This window comes from Pogoniulus pusillus, chromosome 20, assembly GCF_015220805.1.
Source record: "Pogoniulus pusillus isolate bPogPus1 chromosome 20, bPogPus1.pri, whole genome shotgun sequence".
NCBI classification, from domain to species: Eukaryota; Metazoa; Chordata; class Aves; order Piciformes; family Lybiidae; genus Pogoniulus; species Pogoniulus pusillus.
The window spans coordinates 18,984,095-19,003,868 of NC_087283.1; the positions used below are offsets into that span (position 1 = coordinate 18,984,095).

Below are 19,774 nucleotides of genomic sequence, written 5' to 3' on the forward strand. Positions count from 1 at the left end.
ATGTTGAAATTCCTTCATCATCATGGCTCTGTGTTGCATGCTCTGCAGCAGATCCCTGTCTCGCTTGAATTGGGGAGCCCAAAACTGGATACCAGTACTCCAGGTGTGATCTCACCAGGGCAGAGCGAAGTATCAAAGCACCAGTTCATTTTCTAGCAACTTATTACTCTAAATTGGTCACTTAAAAAAAGGGTATCCAAACCACTCATCATCCTATTTAAAAGCACCAATTTTCATTATGGTGTTATGCTTCGTAACACAAGAGCTTTCTTCTGTTCAGTTGGCTACTACGGTTACCTTCCTGTAGGCAAGAATGTCTCCTGAGATGTTGTATAGCAGTGCTCACAGGACTCATCTCCATTGAGACAGCTGGTAAAATTAGCTAGTGCTCCTGGCTCTGTGTCACTCACTGTACAAATGGTTTTGCTGCTCAACCTAATTTGAGTTTAACTTAGAACTCTGTTGCAATTTACAATCCAGTTTTAGGAGCTCTTCATGAACAGTCTATACACTCAGGTGGCAAACAGCTGGAGCAGTAACTTTGCTATGCTACTCGATTTTTTTGAAAGGCTGCAGGGACATGAGCCTCTAGATCACTTTCAAATACAGCACAGAGAGGAATGAAACGAACAACCCCCCAAAAAACCCCAACAAAAGCAAACACACACTACCCACACCACACAAAAAGCCTTACAATACAGAACTGCAGAACTGATGGGTCCAATCTAATTTATCTGGAGCAGGACAGTTTTCTCCCTACCACATGAAAAACATGTTGTGCAGAATAGAACTATTTGTATAACTTTATCAGCCAGCTTATGCTCTGTATAAATATTAGGAATGGAAAAGGTGAAATGAAAATCAAGTAACAGATGAAATTTTGAGATCTGAGATAGGTGCCAGAGGTCACATAGACACAGAAAAAATGTTAAAATCATTTCCACTTGACAGCCCCATTTAAAGGAAAAAAACACAAACCACCCCGCACCAACAATGAACAAATCTGTATTGCTTTTGATCTATGCCATATCTGGCAAACAAGTTGTCAAAAGGCAGTTACAGTGGAGGAACTGACCATGTTTCTATGAGGTGCAGTCTGTCCTACTCCCTCTCTTTTGACCTGATACAGTCATGACTGACATGAACTACCTGGACTATTGGTTAAAAAAAAAAAAAATGTAACACTTTTGATCAATTGTAGGTGATCAGTGGGTACTAAAGAGTAATAAATATTAGCTAGACCTCTGTAATTACTGAGTATATAAGCTATTTCTGGTTCTTCATCTCTTGACAATTAATGCCCAGTGTATGGGAGTAGTAATCAGAACATGGCACCAGCTGTACCAAACTGGCACAGATTTAATCTGGATGGAGTAGAAGAGGCAAGGAAGAAGGCTGGAACAATCATAGTCCTACTCGTCTAACTGTTCACCCCCATCTTAAGTCTCTTGAAACTGGCTCTATTCAGAGAGACAACAAAAGCATAAACTGTATAACATAAATGAACCTGGAGACAGACCACAGAGAACTGTTAACATACTTGAGATCTGCATTACTGAATCCAGCCTGATATCTGCAGCCTTCCCTAGTAACTTGCACTGAAGGAAGAAAAGAAATGTTACAAAAAGCCATGCATCCTGACTTCCCAGTATATAGTTGGTAACTGGATGGCTTTCAGGGTTAAGAAAGGTTTCTAGTTATATTTCAAGGAGACCTGAACCACATTACCCTATAGATGAAAATAGTAAAGGGGAAATAAAAGGTTTTCTGGAAGTAGAGAAGACATTTTCTTTTGTTTGTAAAGCATCTTCAGTGGAGCCTGACTCCACTCCAGCCTCAGGACTGTTCAAACTGACTTCCTCTCCCAGTCTATCACCTAACAAACATGGATTGTGCTAGACAACATTACAGAAAACCTGTGTTTGTGAATTGAGTTTCCAGTTCTGATTACAGACCACTGTATGTTGTGTGAGTAGCTCTGTTTGGAAGAAGGTGGTATGTCAGATTCACACACTAAGCTTGGGTTTCTGTTGTCGTCTTTAATATGATTTTCTCCACCACATATCATTATAAAAAACAAAAAAGACCATATGATTTCACCTGCAGCTCTATATATTTCTGTACAGGACTTTTAACTGTTCTTACTGACTGCATGATTCACACTTCAGACTTTTATTTTATACAATTTCATGGTCAGAAAGATGCAGTAATGCTGGTAAATGCTGAATGTCCTTCATATAAAGCCAAATAGTTGTCAATTTACATATATGCAAGCACCTCACTTTTTAGTGCCTTAAAACCACGCTCTGTACATCTCTGCAGTGAGCTGTCCCAAGGGACATCTAGGCTGCCTAACTTTGGAAAATCCTCAACATGCTTACTTGACTTTTTTCAGTCTTTAAGGAGACCAGTCCTCCGTAGAGAAGTTTTCTCCCTGGTTTAAATTTGCTCATTTGTTCCACCACCCACTAGCTTGCATTCTAGACAGGTACTGGCCCCATTCACCCCTTGCACAGCTCACAAGCGTGCTGGGCAGGCAGCAGACCCATGGCTCATTGATCCAGTTACTGGGTAACTCCTAGTTACACTTCCAGTTACTGGCCTACACAGCGGTCTCAAACCTGGCAGCCAGATTATTGCACCACAGAAGGTTAGAACACTTTGATCTCAGCTGCAGGCTTCTGCGGACTTTGCTTTCTTTGAAGTGTTTTTATCACTATCTGTACATAATTTAAACCAGCGTATGTCTTCTGGAGTCTGCAGGCTTCCCTCCTCCTCTTTGCTTAAAGGTTCCCAGACAGCTGAAATGGGCACTCTTGGAAAGTATCAGATACGAAGATGTGTTAGTCAGGAGGCTGGGATCTGCAAAGAAGTGACACCACTTCTTACCAGACACAGCAGAATAAGGATTATGGCCTTTTATTTAGGCCTGCTTGATGCTCTGACAAAACACATAGATAGTAGAGGAGAAAAAAGGTACACTTGGACAGTGGCTGGATTTCAAAAAAATTAGCAATCCTAATGAAGTCACTGTGGCAAATAAAACAAATCCAGTAGAGTTTTCTGTTTGGAAGAACAACACAGTAGCACATTTCCCTTAAACATGGTAGATATGTACTGGCCACATGCTAACGATGCTGCCTAAAGAGTTCTTCAACAGCTACATGAAAGGTATGATAGAGCTGTTGCACTTAGCTATCAAACTCCCTGTAAACTAATCGGTCATTCCTAGGGAAAAAACCAACCAAACGTAACAACACAAACTAACCTATAACATCAATATTCTATGTTATAAATTACACAGAAGTTCAGTAAATAACCCCCCAGCCAGCTGTTTTGTTCACGGCTATGCTGTCAATCAAACACCTTTGCCCGTGGGACGTGCAAAACGTTGCAGCAGCATAGATCAGTTTGTTCTAATGTTGCCAGTACAGATAATGTCAGAACCTGAAGTAATAGCAGTTCTGAAACACAGAAGGTATTTAGCTGTGTTACTTTTTATACCTCTCAGCAAAATTTCACTAGTAGTGACTATGTGCTGTACTTTATTTGCATGAAGCAACTGCTGGGTCGCATACAACAGGTAATAGAGGTCCTGAGGTTAGAGTAAGCCAGTAAGTGCCCTAATGGAATGTTGGAGCAAAGTTCTTACCAGTGAAGAGCTAAATTGTGAGGCTTTTTAAAGTCTTGCTTTTAATAGCTATTTACTTTTGCATTGTGTTGGCAGAATGAATATATTTGGAAGAGTATCCTACCTACAGTCACTATCAGTGTCATAGTGCCAGTTAAGTTCATTGCAGTAAAGATGATTTAGAAGCCTAGTAAATTGTAAGTCTTGTGATGCTGGAGGGAGTTGATTATGACACAGCTCATCTGAGCCACTTGAACCCCTGCGATGCATTAATGTGTATTTTTAACACGCTGTTGTTGCATTCATGCAAGGGAGACCCACTGCCAGTGATGTACTGTTAGATAAGACAGATCTCTTCCATGGCTGCATGCAGATGTATGACAGAAGAGCATTTTAAAGCTTTCCAAAGTGAACTAGAATACAGATAAAACCTGTTTTCAGAGTTGAATTTTATATACATACTTTAGAGCATTCACAATAGTACTGCATTTTCTTTCAGATCTACTAATGCTGCTGCTGCAGGCAATGTGCAGACTGTTGAACAGTCCCTGAAGTTAGAGAGCAAATGAAACTACCTGTAGACTGATTTTGCTATGTTTCTACCAGACAGAAATAGTTGACAGGAAGCTAAATCCTGCTATGGAAGATGGATGGTGAAGTACATCAGTACGATTCTGTGCAGTTACCCAACGGAGAACAAAAGAGCAAAAGCCTAGGTTCCAAATCTGTTAAGATTTTCACTAGAAGCAGCTTACTAGCGAAACAAAAAAGTGCAGGAATGGTACTCACTCAACAGAGGGATCCCATTAAATGCTGGTTTATAGAAGGTCTAAACAAATTCATGCTAGAGGCTTTTATTACTGTAATTGAGTATATTCCAAGTCTTGATGAAAAAGATACTGTATACCTACTGCCATTCAGTCATGGAAAACAACATGGCTGCCTGCCTCTTCTATGAATTTGTGTTTTGGTTATCATAAAATATTTGTCTAGCATTTGCCATTACTATTCAATGTGATATTTTTCATCTCCAGTTGACTGTTTTTTGCTGCATGTGACATACAGATCCATCTTATTACTGAATTTTTAGAAATGCAAGTTTTCAGACAACTGGCCAATTAAATAGTTATATACTATTAAAAAGAACATTCTAGTAATCCAAATCCAACTTCTGAGAAAGTTCTTTAGCTTTCAAGAGCCAGGAGTGGTTAGGAGTGTTAGGGGCACAACAATTCCATCAGAAGGAGTTCTGTAGGGGAATCTGACCTATGCTGTGCCTTTCAGTTACCTAGTTGTCAGGAACACGTATATGCTTATTTTTATTCAAGTGTTTTAAGGCTTCTCCAACATGGATTATGGTAAGTACAAAATGCAACATTAAGAGAAATTAGGATTCCACTTTTGTTGCTTTGCTCAAGTGTTACTGAAATTATGTTCCTTGTTCATCCTCTGAAACTTCACTGTTTCAAGGCTTAGCATTGAAATACTTCTTTTTAAAAGGGATACACTGATGAGTTCTGCCTTTTGGAAAGCCAAAGTCACTTTTAGATTTTTTGTAATTTTGTTTGTTTCTTTCTTTCTTTCTTGTAGTGAATGAGATCATAGGAAGAGATATGTCACAGATCTCAGTGTCACATGGAACAGCAGTGGCCAGCCAATCTGCACATACGTGTCCTGGATCTCTGGAGACAAGAATATCTGATGGAATCCAGTAAGGGATAAGCTTACAACTGAACAGCCATGAAAATTTAACAGTTTCTCTGAATACTTCTTCTTCCTCTTTAGACTTACTGTGCTTCCAACTCTGTGGCCTTTATGAACTGGAACAGTGGATCCTTGCAAAGCCCTTTTAGTGGGTTACATTTTTGAGTAGAGACAGAGCATTTTAATTCTAGTTCCTCAGATGCTGTAAAGAGACTTCTTGCAAAGGACACAATCTACACCAGATATTTTAACTGTTTTAAAGTTACAAGCTTTGCTTTTCGGCATTTAAAATAGAATCCTTTTATATTGCAAGTGCTTCAGATGTGTGGAGATGTTAGTTTGCTCTTATAATATTCACAGTACTGAATGTGGGAAAAGATTTAATACACACCTTCAGTGTACTGCTTTCCCTTAGAGATAGTCTAGTTTGTAATTGATGATTTGTAACACCTTTTGGTCATTTTGGAAAGCCTTTAAAGCTTCTATTGTTTAATATTTTTTTAATACAATCTTCCAGTGGCAAATCATGCTTGTCACCTGAAGCCAATGCCATGGAAGCTCTTGTGTATAGAAATACTGTAGCATTTTCTTAGATTCATAGGAAGCAAAGCCAAATGTAGATCTGCACTCATTTATAAACTGAAAAATGTTACTTGATAGGCTGCAAAAAGACCATTCCATCATGAAAATGTTGGGATAGAAATGACATTCCAAAATTTAACTTTTATAACTTTGTGGATAATCTTCCTGTTCTTTCTTAGCACAGGCTACTTCTTGAAATAGCTTTTTCTTAGGAAGTTACATTTGTAATCCAATGCGAGCAGTAGGGTTTTAGATTAAAGAACAGCAACATCAAAGCCATGTTAGATACAGGGGAAATTGTGGTGTTTGCTAAGGATCTAAGTGTTCCTGTTATCCCTGCAGAATACAGTTTTGAAATCACCAATTCAGTGGCAATCAAGTTTTCCATGCAATAACTCATTTGATCACCTCTCTTTTATATGCTGTATGCCTGACCATGCCCTTGGATGTTCTGAGAAGATGACAATTACAGTTCCTGAAATTTAACCTGTTTATAAACATCAATTCACTAAAAATGAATGGGCTGTGAGTTAGTGATGAGGGTAGAATATGTTGATTATGTTTAATTGTACAAGTGTAAAGCAGAAGCTACCGAAGAGGTATACAAGATGTACTCAAAGGACGCATTTCCCTTACCCACATAATCTGATACGTTTGAAACAGCCTGCATACAGGGTTATAAACAATGTCAGGCCTCTATGATTAGAAACCTAGGAGAGGATCTGAAACTGCCTGCTTAGACCAGAAACATGCCCCTCCCTGAAAGGGCACTGTCATTTACAAAGTTTTCTGTCGTGGAGCACACAGATCCCAACAGTAATGGCAGAGGAAGATCAGAAGTTCACTCCAAACATAACATTGAAGATACTAGTTTTAGTTCCTCATTTGAGTGAGCATTGATGCTCCAATGAAAATTAAGAGCAAATACGCTCCTAAGTTGTGAAATCAATTATGAAATACATAAAGTTTATTTTCACTGAAATTAATTTAGGCAGTTATGGGTATTTAAGTGGTTTATGGCTTCACCCAGAAGGCAGACTATGAAACCAAGACAGGAGCACAGGCCTCTTTCTATAGAAAATTACTATAGACTCTGAGAAGTAGAGCAAAATGTTCTTAAAGAGGCTGCTATGGTTTACTGAATTATAATACCTGTAGGAGTGAACACAGATTGTGCTGATGTGTTTTTGCAGACAGTTAATGGGGAGAACTTTTCATTGAGCCTTTTGTAGGCAAAATATCAGGTAAATAGATGTCAGCATCCAAGCCGTACCATTACAGTAGCCACAATCACACACTTGCAACAGCTGAATCATGAACTTAAGAGTGTCTTTCAAAGTGAAATGGTTGCAGTGAGAACGCTGTATCATGTACTTCCCCTTTTGTGAGTGCAGCCTAAGACTGTCATCTTGATGTTTCATAACTACTGCAAACAACTGACTGCAAGGCCAGCATGCTGGGAATCAAGCATCCTTTTCGTGAATGTGTTGGTCAATGGTGCAGATCTTTAAACGTGCAGGAAAAAAGTGTGATACTGTTAATTGCCCCACAGCAATGGTGCTTTACTCTGTCCTCTACTCACTGACATTAAAGGTTCAAGAGAAGGATTCACATGCTCAGAAATACATCTAGTAAGTATTCTTAACACTTATAAAAAACACAAAACAAACCTTCAAATCAGACAACACTCACTGCAAAACACATAATTGACTAGGGAGTGAGTGGTGCTGGCCAGGCATGTTCCAGTTTTCATTCACATGTTGGGTCCTTTGCATTAACCATTGTTTATAGGAGAATTGTAACTGAAAAGCTTTTCATATTGTATGGGATTTCTGCTCCTTTATCCTACTGGTACAGACCTCTCCTGGCAAGTTCTCCAAGTAGCTGGAATTCACACTGTACCTAAAAGATAGGAGCCCAAACAATCCAGAGTTGCTATGCACTAAATTTTCTGATGCCTTTAAATACCTTGATGCCTGTAGAGATAGAGATGCTTTCCTATTTAAAAATAAAATTAAAAATATAGCTTTGGATACTAAAGCAGTTTTGTATTTGCCTTGTAAAAGCTTCAATACAAGGGTCTTAATTTTATTGTAGCTTGTGTGATAATGTAGGTAAAGACTGTTAATCTTGTGTAAGGTTAGTGATATAAAAAGCACACAATCTCTATTGGACTATGCAAATTGAATTCAACAACAAATATGTTGATATTTTGTTGGCATCCACTTCCTTGCCCTTAAGTCCTTTCTTCTCCCTGAAGTAGTTTCCCAAAACTGTGTAATAATGTATATTATCCTGAAGGAAAGCCTTAATGATGAGGTAACTTTGCTATAAGGAGAGACAAAGATCAATGATAAAAGCAAGAAACTAAGTGGTTGTACATTAATGCAAGAGGTAGGTGGGGTGATTTCTGAAATTACCAGAAAGTGGCAATCAGAATTTCTGTAGAAAAACTGTAATGTTATCAGGGGAACTGCCATCCTTTTGAAACCAAAGAATGAAAAGAACCTGACAGATTTGTTCGGATAGAAAAACAAAGCTTTGAAACTCTATTTTTGATACTCATAATGGATGTCATTCCTTGAGCTTTGGAAATGGTTCAAATAAAAGTTTTATATTTAAAAATGTGGGACAATAAAGAATAAGTTCTAGATGTTTACAGAGCCTTGTATTGTAATTTCATGTACATTTTGTATTTTAAACAGTTTTGTAAGTTATGATTGCAGTGCTACTTGCAGAAATAAAGGGAAAAACTTGCATTTAGGCTCAGAAATCTTAGTGTTCAAATAAAGGAAAGGAATGGAAATGCATCATAACGTGTTTATACTGTAGAGTTTGAGACAGCCCTAGTCAGTACTGCTTGGTTAGTTATAACACTGAAGCTGTATCTGACTTTGTAACGTGGAGTTTTCCTTTTTCCTTCCCTTCCTTGAAACACATATAGCTGACACTTTGTGAGCCTCCTGGAGGTGCAGGTATTTGCCATAAAGCAAGGAATTAATGACACCACCTTTACTCATACTTCCAACAAACTGGGAGATTTAGGATCACATAGTTGGAATTGTCTTCCTGTTTGTATACTTTGAGTTACTGTATTCTCACTACAACTCCCACAAAATATATGTCAGCAAGCACACATGACATCTCACTTGCAGGTATGTCTGAGGTCTGCCTGCACTGAACAAAACAGCTGTTATGGAAGTTCACAACTTTGTCTGTGCCAAGCTCCAATGAAATCCCTGCTGCTTCTATTTGTAATTAACTAAGGAGTTGACTAGCTTTTATCTTTTCCTAGCCATAAACACTGACAGAAAATAGCCTGTCCCAGAAGATGCTAACAGAATGGCAGCTCACCAAGACAGACTGCCTCCAGCAGAAGCCAAAATCCCTATTTCTGCTACCACTGCTAATACAGCAGTCACACATACTTCACCTTAGGGCTCAGGAGAACAATGCACAAGGGCCCAGTGGGTACTTCCTTTGTGAAGGACAAAATGCTAGAAAGCCTATAAAGGAAAAAGTAGGAAATCTGCTACTCTTCAGTGCAGAATAGTGCCTAGTCTCCTTCAAGACCCAGTCTCCCTCAAGACCCAATAGTAAGCTACATATAACTATGTTAAGAAGCATCACAGAAAGCTGTAATACAGGTGAGTTTCAAGCAGGTGTTGTCGAACAATCAGTGTTCATGCAGACCACGAAGTGTTTTTGTACGTGATCATCATCTGAATTCCATACAGTTCTTTTTCACACTGTTCCACAGACTAAGATCATATGCCTGTTATGTGCTGTTCTTTCCAGAACTCAGTATACACTTTATACATGGCCTGAAATGTCAACCATGTAGCATCTTAGAGTACTTGTAATGTGCTTATATTATCACTTAGAATGTGCATCTTGTAGTCTCTGTATTTGTGAACATACTATGTATTGATCATGGGTTATTCCATCACTGGTCTTTCCCGTAACTCAAACTTTCAAACATTCGCAGCTTTATCAATTTCCTTCCCTACCCTACACATTTACCATTTCTAGTCAGTTCCAAAACAGTGAAAATTTAAAGGTGCTAATGGAAAGATAACGGCTTCTTTCCCCCTCCACCCCACCCTGGCTAATCCATATGAAATTCTGCTTGGGAGGAGAACAAAAGTAGCAGTGACACAGATCCTTGTATTTAGGAACCCTAAATGAGAAGACAGAACTGCACAGGTTCAGACAATGCACTCACAACAACTCCCCAATTATTGCCATGCTTGGGAAGCTGCTAAGGAACAAATGTGTGAAGGGTGGCCAGGACAGTGCTGCTCAAGTGCTTGTATTGTCTGCAACCTACTTCTGCAATGGCACCAGGGCCTCCTGGCAGTTCTTTGATTACAAAGGGTGATCTCAATCCATTCTGTTGCTATTATTTACAACTGTCCTTTTCAACTCCAAAATTCTATTACTGAAAGATATTCAGGCTCACCTAATGTCTTATTTATGCCTCATCAAATTCACTCAAGTAACAGATGGCATTTGATGAACCCTAGAAATCTTTAGCACATGTTTCTCTACTTTTGAATTATTAAAACTGAGAAATAATTTATATATAAACAATTAATTCAACATCCCTCTTATCCTACAACAATACAGAACCACCCAAACCACATGAAAATTGCCTCAAACACCAGTCATACTAAACAACTGTCCAAAAGTCTACTCCCCCCCCCATCACAAAAGATACCACCTGAAACACAGTGTTTCACAACTGGTTATTTCACCACGAAACAAATGCACAACTCAAGAAGAGAGCATGGGAAGGTGTATTTATGAAAGGTGGCATTAAACCTTGCAAAACACATTCCTGCTGTCCCAAAAAATCTACAAGAGTGCATGCCACACACAAAAAATGTCAGTGAGGTTAAAAAAAAACTACTCACTACAGCCTCATTTGTCTCCATAATAATGCAGGCTTTTGCATGGAAAAACCTCCCTTTCCAAGAAAGCAGAAATTCAGCAAAAGGAATTGGATTCAGATCCACAGCCAGGTATGACAGCTTACATGAAGAGAAGCCATCCTGCAAGGAAAAACCTTGTCCTCCAGCAAAAGAGCTTCCTGATAGAGTAGGGTTATGAGGAAATACTTGTTTGCTCAGCTTTGGAGACATTTGAATTATTTTCTCTGAAAATTCTGCATAATTAGTCTGGCCTTAGTTGGCCTTCCAGCAACTACTGCAGCCACTCCACTGGCTTCACACAGCTGGGGAGCAATGTTTACAACAGTTGAAGAGCTGAGCTCTTCTCAGAACATGATGGGTGGGCTGGGAACAGTGGGCACAAAGTGTGCTCTCCCTGCACAGCAGCAAACTGCTCACCAGTACCCTTCTCACTGCTCTGAGCTCTGACTTAAAAGCCTAATCAGGCACCTCAGTTTGTCAGGCACCCCTTGATGCTTCCTATAAATATCTTCTCACCAGCATGTCCTCCCAGAAATGTCCATTAAATTACTGTTACAGCAGTGCAGAAAGGATTATTTATAAGGCCTCACATTAGCAATCTTTCAGGGAATGCTGACGTAAGAGATGCAAAGGCAGTTTTTCAAAGGGAAGAAAGCTTTCCCATCATGAAGCACTATCAAGAGAACATTATCTTCAGTACTTCAATACAGGAGTCAAAAGGCTGTATGTGTGGTTTGACTATAGGTCTGAAATGGACTGCATTTACAGTATCCACCTACAAAAATCACATTCCTTTAAAAAGCTCTTTGTGCTTCTAAATGACAAGCTGAACACTTTGTGGCGGGTGGGGGTACATATCATAGGTTACTGGTCATATTCACTGTTGAGATACTATATGGGAAATAAAAGTAAATTTAAGCTAGACATTCCCATCATGCTTTAAATGTACCCAAACATAACCAAAATTAGATGGGCTCCTTTCAGAAATGAAGTCTAGATTCAGTGACCATCAGAGGAAACCAGGAGATGGATGGCTGCTGCTTTGGGCAGACTGCTGGCCTACACTACGTGTACAGTCCATTCTGAGAAAGGTTCACAAAGAAAAGCACACTACAGATAACCTGACATGAAGGTTCATTCTGCAGAGGTTACCTACTGCCCATCATACAGAAGCAGGGTATATTCTGAAGAGGCAATATACAAAGAACAGGCCACAGAAATGCCAAACTCTTAGATGTGAAACTATCTCGCTGTTCTGAAAGCACAAACTGAGAAGCTACTCATGAGCATCAAAACACTGGACAAAAGTTTTCCCATCACACTGATTTTATTATTCAGCCCTTGGTATAAGATTGCCACTTCCACTTTTGTATTTCTTAGAACTGCAAAGCCACTGGAGTGACAGGGAACACTTTGGATTCTTTTCCTTATTGCCCATAGTCATCTGCTGGCAAACCCTGCCATCAGTGAAGCAGAAGTAGTTCAGTTCAGATCTTAGATTTTCATTTGTCATTCACAAAAAAACCCCAACTTGTCCCAAATTTATGAGATTCGGAGGGGCTGAAGAGCAGCAACTGTGAAACTGAATTCTGTAATTCCAAAAGCACATCTTTTAAGAGAGAAGAGGGCCTAAACAGTATTCTCTGCAACATTCTATCTTCCAATGAAGCATATTATCACACCAGTTACTACTCTGCCCAGCACAGCTATTTCACTCACAATGCTACATAACCAATGTGTATCTGCAAAGCACTGTTACTTCAAGGAAAATACTGGAAAACTACTCTTAGGTAACAGTGTTCAACTGTTGATTTAGAGGATGAATGATGGAGTGTTTTTAATAAGTAAAGTCAAAAAACATGCTACAGTTCATGTGAGTAAAAAAAAAAAAAAGCAAACCACAAACCCAAAAGCTATGAACCATGGATTCTTATTTTTCCTGGGTACACTGAACAATAGAGAAGAACATTCAAGTGGGGGTGGGGAGGGCAGTGGTTTTGAGCATTGAGGAAAAAAATGTGAGTCCTCTTACACAAGGAGTTCAGAGAGTTTGAGTGGCACAGCCTGTTAAATAGCAACCACCTTCAAAAAATTTATATCTACAGCTAATATAAAGCTAGTTCTGAAATCACTAACAACACAGAAGGATGAGATAATGTGCCTGCTAAACAGAATTCCAAAGTTACTCATTAATCCAGTAAGAGCTTTTCTGACAAAATTCTGTCACAAATGCTAGAGTTACCAATTCAAGGGTTCACTATCAGCTCCACAGTTATATCTCAAAGTTGTGTGTTTTTTACAATGATATCAGTATAAATAGTACTAAATCTTCATTTATACTAAGTGACAGGTGTGCAACCTTTCCCCCACTTTGGTTTATCTTAATTATCTCAAAAAAATCTACAGTCCATCATTCTACAATCAGTTGTGACTGCAGCTCATGTGATTATCAACATAAGCAGAAAGACCTCCATGCTCTTCACTGCATCCTCACTTATCTAGCTTTTTGCTGTAACTACATTCCATACTGTCAAGGCTGTGTTCCTGACAGTATGGAGCTCCCTAGCTCAAAGATGGTTTGATGAAATACATAAGGTGTTTTGACCATTTTTTCTCCTCAGCTTCACTGCTCCATTTCTGGTTTATCCAGAGGAACACCAAGAACAGCCTGTCAGCAGTCATGTCCTTGGCCTCCAGCTCATCCCACAGTATTGGATAATACTGCAGGCTGCCTCCTCATCTTATTTCCAACCCACTCTTCCTGTTCAAAGGAAGTCAGAATAATCATACCAGGCTTACAAGGCTGATGTTCATCTCTATGCCACTAGCTGCAATAGCCTAGTCATTACAAACCCTCTGGAAGCTGCAAGACCCAGCACTGCACTTGCTTAGTACTTGAGAGGTCTTCAGGTTCACTTCAGTTGCAGACTCACTACACTCCAACACCACTGTGCTATTTCATCAGGGTAGCTAACTTGAAAAATTAACAAGTATGTGGTCTACTGGTGCTGAACAGAATAGGGGGAAAACCAAACAAAACTAACCAACAAGACAAATTCTCTGTATTGCCTTTGCTGCAGTCAGAATTACCCCTACAGTTGGCACACTGACTCTGTGACATCATGAGTATCTAGACCCACAGTATATAGTTTGCTTTCTTTTCTAATTCAGCTGAAAAGCTGTCCCCAAAACAGGAAAAAAACAAAACCAAAACAGAATCCTTCATTTTTTGGGGCCGTTTATTCTTACAAAGCAAGATCAGAGTACTCCAAAAACACTGACATGCTGTTATCTCTCAGTCAACATCTATGAGCTGAGCAAGAGGATTAAATGCAAACAAGCAGACAAAACATCTCATTGAAAGCATGGAAGCTGCTACCCCAATAAGCTTTTTCCTCCTCATAAGCAAGAGCAACATCTATTATTCATGTGACCACTAACAGGTATAACTACAACTATTTACTGCTGGATTAGGATATATCTACCTATTGCCTGAAGATCATCAGCTAGGCTATGCTCCAGATCTCATCAGGAACATGACATATTTGATGTTTTTCAGAAGGATTTAAGAAGTAAAAATAACACACAAAACATACGGCATTGTAGTGATCCTACAACTTAAATTCAACTGGTATTGATGACTGGAGACAGGCTGGAGTGTTGGGCAGGAAGAAATTTAATACAGATTACACAAGCGCAAATGTAGTCTTGCACCTGGAAAAGAACAATCTCATGGATCAGTATAGGTTGGGGACTGACCTGTTGGAGAGCAGTGAAGGGGAAAGGATCTGCAGGTCCTAGTGGATGGAAGATTGACCATGACCCAGCAATGTGCTCCTGTGGTTAAGTAGGCCAATGCCATTCTGGGGTGTATTTGAAAGGGTGTAGTTTACAGTAGATTGAGAGAGGCTCTCCTTCCCCTCTACTCTGCACTAGTGAGGCCCATCTGGAATACTGTGTCCAGTTCTGGGCCCCTCAGTTCAAGAAGGACCTCAGGGAACTGCTTGAAAGAATACAGCACAGAGCCACAAAGACAATGCTAAAGAGTGGCATATCTTCCTCATGAGGAGAAATTGAGGAAGCTGAGGCTCTTCAGTTTGGTGAAGAGGAGACTATGGGATGACTTAAATGTTTATAAATATGTAAAAGGGTGGGTGTCAAGAGGATGGAGTCAGGTTCTTCTCAGTGATGCCCAATGACAGGACAAGGGGCAATGGGTGGAAGGTGAAGCATAGGAAGATCCATGGAAACACGAGGAAAAGGTTTTTCACTGTGAGAGTGACAGAACACTGGAACAGGCTGCCCAGAGGGGTTTTACAGGCTCCTTCTCAGGAGATATTTAAAACCTGCCTGCATGCATTCCTGTGTGATCTGGTATAGGTAATCCTTCTCTGGCAGGGATGTTGGACTAGATCTTTCAAGGTCCCTTTCCAATCCCTAATATTCTGTGACTTGAGATCATTAACAAGCTAAATTCATCGTATTTTTAAGTTCCTGCATTGCTTCTCAAACAAGGTTGGCATAACCTTTCCAAGGACATATAAAAATAATGCTATTACTACAAGGAATATTCAGTGCCGTTTGGGTGGACTGTCACAGTGCAAGTCATGATTGCACTGGACTGCATTGCATCAAACCAAAGAAAGACATCTAATCCAACAGGAATCAGACCCACATTTTCAGAGCACTCAAACAAGAATCTACTGGATTAAGTTGTAGCAATGCATGTTAAGATCAGAGAGTCAAAGCAGCACCTATTCCTCACTTGCCTTTCTGCTCTTCAGTTACACCCTTTGCTCCCAAAGCAGGTCTTTATGTATCTGCCATCCACATCAAGGGCAGACCACACCACAACCTTAAAAGGCAGATGCTTCCAACAGCAAAACACTACAGAAAACAGCAGAGGAAGACATTACTCTTCCTCACCAGCCCACAAGCATTAGCTTTCCATGCAGCACAAAAAGCTAAAATTCTACTCCACTGCACAGAGATTTCTCTAACTAATGCACCTATGCTTTTTCAAAGCTTGCTAGAAAACACATGTAACCTTCCCTCTCCCCACAAAACCATCATACACTTCACTATTCCTTAAGTTACTCTAATCTTGTTTACTTCCATATCTACTCCTGTTCTTGTGGATGATAAGAGGAAATGCTACAATCATGGAATCATAGAATGAGTTGGAAGAGACCTCCAAAAGTCATCTAGTCCAATCCCCCTGCAATAAGGAGGGACACCCTCCACTAGATCAAGTTGCTCAGAACCTTGTCAAGCCTGACCTTAAACATCTCCTTGAATATCCTGTCGTCTTCCTACTTATGTCTCTGCTATGCTGATTGTCTTTTGTCCATTTCATTTTTAAACTCAAAGGTACTAATCTTTTTTGGTCTGTCCTCACAGGAAAGTTTTTTTTAATACCTGATTATTCCCACTGGCCTTCTCTGTTTCCTTCATTTTGCTCTTGCATACTTCTAAATATTATTCTTTTAAAAGCCTGTAAAGATTTTCATAGAATCACAAAGCAGGATCACCTAGACCACATCACACAGGAGCATGTCCAGGTGGGTTCTGAATATCTTCAGAGAGGGAGACTCCACAACACCCTGAGTAGCCTATTCCAGTGTTCTGTCACCCTCACAGTGAAAAAAATTCCTCCTCGTCTTTCCATGGAACTTCCTATGCCTCAGCTTCCACCCACTGCCCCCTTGTCCTGTCATCAGGCATCACCCAGCAGAGCCTGGCTCCATCCTCCTGACACTCATAAACATAAACACTGATGAGGTCAGTGCTCCTCTTCTAGTTGGCTTCCTCCACCATTTGCATCAAGAAGTTATTATCAATGCACTGGAGGAAGCTCATGGACTGTGACTGGCTGAGTAGCCCTTTCAGCAAATATCTGGATAGTTAAAATCCCCCATGAGAACCACGGTGTGTGATTGCGAGGCTGCTGTTAGCTGCCCGTAGAAGGCCTCACCAACCTCCTGATCAGGTGGCCTGTAATAGGCGCCCACAACTGTATCACCCATGCTAGCCTGTCCCTTAATTCACACCCACAAGCTCTCAACTTGCCCTTCATCCACCCCTGGACAGAACTCAAGACATTCTAGTTGATCCCACATAAAGAGGAACTCCAACACCTCGCCTTGCTGACCTGTCTTCCCTAAAAAGAACACATCCATCCCTGACCACATTCCAGTCATATGAGCCGTCCCACCATGTCATAACCTCGTGATTGCACATGGATTTCTAACTCTTCTTATTTCCCATGCTGTGTGCATTGGTGTATAAACTTTTCAGGGATGAGTTAAGTACATAGTTTTCAGTTGTGAAGGGGGTAGACTCTCTGGTTATCTAAAATGCCAAAACCCCAAGGAAGCAGAGAATTCAGTGCTGATAAGAAGCAATGACCAAAACCAAATGAACAAGCCTGCTCTCACCATTCAAAAGGCACAATGCTGTGACAGCTAAGCCAGAAGGCAAGGACCAGCACAAGAGATTGATACAAACCCAAACAACTGCATGTTCACCAGATCTATTGTAAAAGTGACTCTCTCAAAACATAAGCAATGCACGATCACCTTCTTCACATTTTTCCTTACTGCTCAGCAAAGGAAGAATATCCTTCAAAGCATACAAGCAGTAAAAGGTGCTGATGAATGTTCCTAAGTTTCTAACACAAGGTGGGCTGCATTTTCACAAATGTAAATCTTTTTTTCTACTGGCATTGGCTCAACCCTGCCAATTTTTCTCTAAACTCTGCCTTGTACTTTCTGCTATCAACACTCAGTACAGGGTCAGAAGTCTGACTAAAACATTCACTGCATTTACAGGGAAGGGAAAAAAAAAAATCAGAAAAACCTCAGGATTTTAATGCTAGAATTGGTAATGTAAAAAAAATTACTTACCTGCTTTGACCCAAAATATATCTTGCAAATGAGCTTCTTATGTTTAATTTGAAAAGAATATAGAAGAGTACAAGGCCCTTTAATAAACAACTCACTTCAAGAGCTAATGATTTTTCCTCATAGTTCTATTACTACATTTGCATTTTAAATTACTTCAGAATATCCTACTTATGCTTGACCTGTGTGGAAAACTTCATGACACTCAATACAAGGGAATGCTTCAAAGCAACAAAAATCTACAAAGACAAGCATTTGAAGAGTAAGCTTTGTGGGACAGAGCATTTGGCTATTTTTTTTAATAGCTAAACTATACATATACAACTCCACCCTTTCAGTCATGTTTAATTTCACAGTACCAAAACATGGCAAGTACTAGAGGAACACAAGACTACCAAATATTAAAAATCTCTCCCCATTTTTATGAAACTTCATCCCTATACTACATATATGGTGTAACTGAAGCATTTAACACAAAAGAGACCCTCTACAAAGAGAACTGAGCAAGACTGTCAGTTTATGGTGATCACCATGACCACAGAAAAATTACTTGAGGGATGTCAGACATCAAGTCTACCTCATCAATTTGGTTTTGTTTTGTTTTTTTTCAAAGGGAAATTAACATACACACACAGGGGGCAATTCACAACATCAGACTCCTCAGACGGAAATGAAACATCAAGTGTGACTCCCCTCATGCTGAGCTCCAGCTCCCCCTTAGCCATATGCACAGTCTGCTCTGCAAAGACAGCATAAGGAGGAGGGAAAGTACCAATGTCCCTGACTATCTGACCACTGTGCCAGGATACCCAGCAGCTGTGGATCTGCAGTTGGCTGGAAACAGGATTCAAAACAGCAAGCACAGCAAATTTGTCAGCAGTGGTTGACACCACCCAGCAATGAAAAGCTGAACAAGAAGCTTGAGAAAGTCACCACCTCTTTGAGTGAAACCGTGCCAATACTGAAGCCATTATACCACACGAGGAAATCAAGAACCAGCCACGAGGCTGAGAGCAAGTAAATCAGTCAAAGAATAAACATCACACTCGTTTCTACCCATTGGGAGCAGAGCCTGCACAATCACACACATGTCCAGCTTAGGCTGCAGTCATTGATTTTGCTACCATATCTAGTCTGTCTTAAACTCTTATGCTATTGGTATAACTTCTTTTACTTTCTTTCATCGTCTGTCTTTAAGAGTAATTCTCCTTTAATTTCTTGGTCCCTTACTTTCCCTATGTTCAATCATTTTTGGCTCACAACTTGGTCACACTTCATGGGCTCCTTTGGGTTTCTGTTAAGAGATTTTAATGATTTCTTTTGTAGTGCAACTTGGAAACGTTTATTTTTCCAACTAGAGTCGTATTACTGTAATTTTCACAATTTGAAATAAATTTTGACAATTCAAAGCAGCTTTATGCAATATCAATGAATATACCGCTTTACATGGAAAACATTCAAAACAGAAAAGCAAGAACAAAGTGAAAATAAATTAAATCAACTGCTTTACAGGAAACGACCTCCCATTTTAAGCCTAACAGGCACCAGGCTATTTACTGACATTTGTAAACAGAAGCTGCTAACAATGATACCCACAGGTCTCTACGCAGTTATATTTCAAGTAGGCTACTTGTAAACCCTGATCGAAAGGAGACATCTGCTGTTAGCACAGATTAGTGCAGGCAGCAAACTCCAAGTTAACAAAATCACAATGCTGAACTAAGACGTCGATGCTTCTAATAAACCTACAACTCCTACTCCTGCCTCTAAGCAAAGATTACTTTAAAAACCCAAAACAAGACAAAATACCACACACAAGTATCGTTTGCTATGGGACATGTTTTATCTCAAAGACCCAACTAACATTGAACAAAATTATAACAATACTTATCTTTACAGAAAGAAACAAGAAAATATGTCAGCTCTGTTCTTTATTGTCAGCCAACACACAGAAACCAACATCAAGCAGCTAGATTTTACTTTTTAATCATCACATGAAACAGTAAAATGAAAAAGGTATA

At 39.7% G+C, this 19,774-nt stretch overlaps 1 protein-coding gene and 1 long non-coding RNA gene across 4 annotated transcripts in view; one reads left to right on the plus strand and one right to left on the minus strand.

Annotated features, from left to right (window-relative positions):
- Positions 1–8,676, plus strand: part of NFATC3 (nuclear factor of activated T cells 3) — a 67,512-nt gene extending 58,836 nt beyond the window's left edge. For 2 of the 3 annotated variants that reach the window (XM_064160422.1, XM_064160419.1), the window contains one exon: positions 5,222–8,676. In XM_064160422.1, the coding sequence (XP_064016492.1) occupies positions 5,222–5,346 (125 nt within the window). In that variant the 3' untranslated portion in view covers positions 5,347–8,676. Of the gene's footprint in view, positions 1–4,130; positions 4,938–5,221 lie in introns of those variants that run through there. The other variant, XM_064160421.1, reaches the window with a different exon arrangement.
- LOC135184551 (uncharacterized) overlaps positions 1–19,774 on the minus strand; it is a 37,662-nt gene that overhangs the window by 16,381 nt on the left and 1,507 nt on the right. The window lies entirely within an intron of this gene.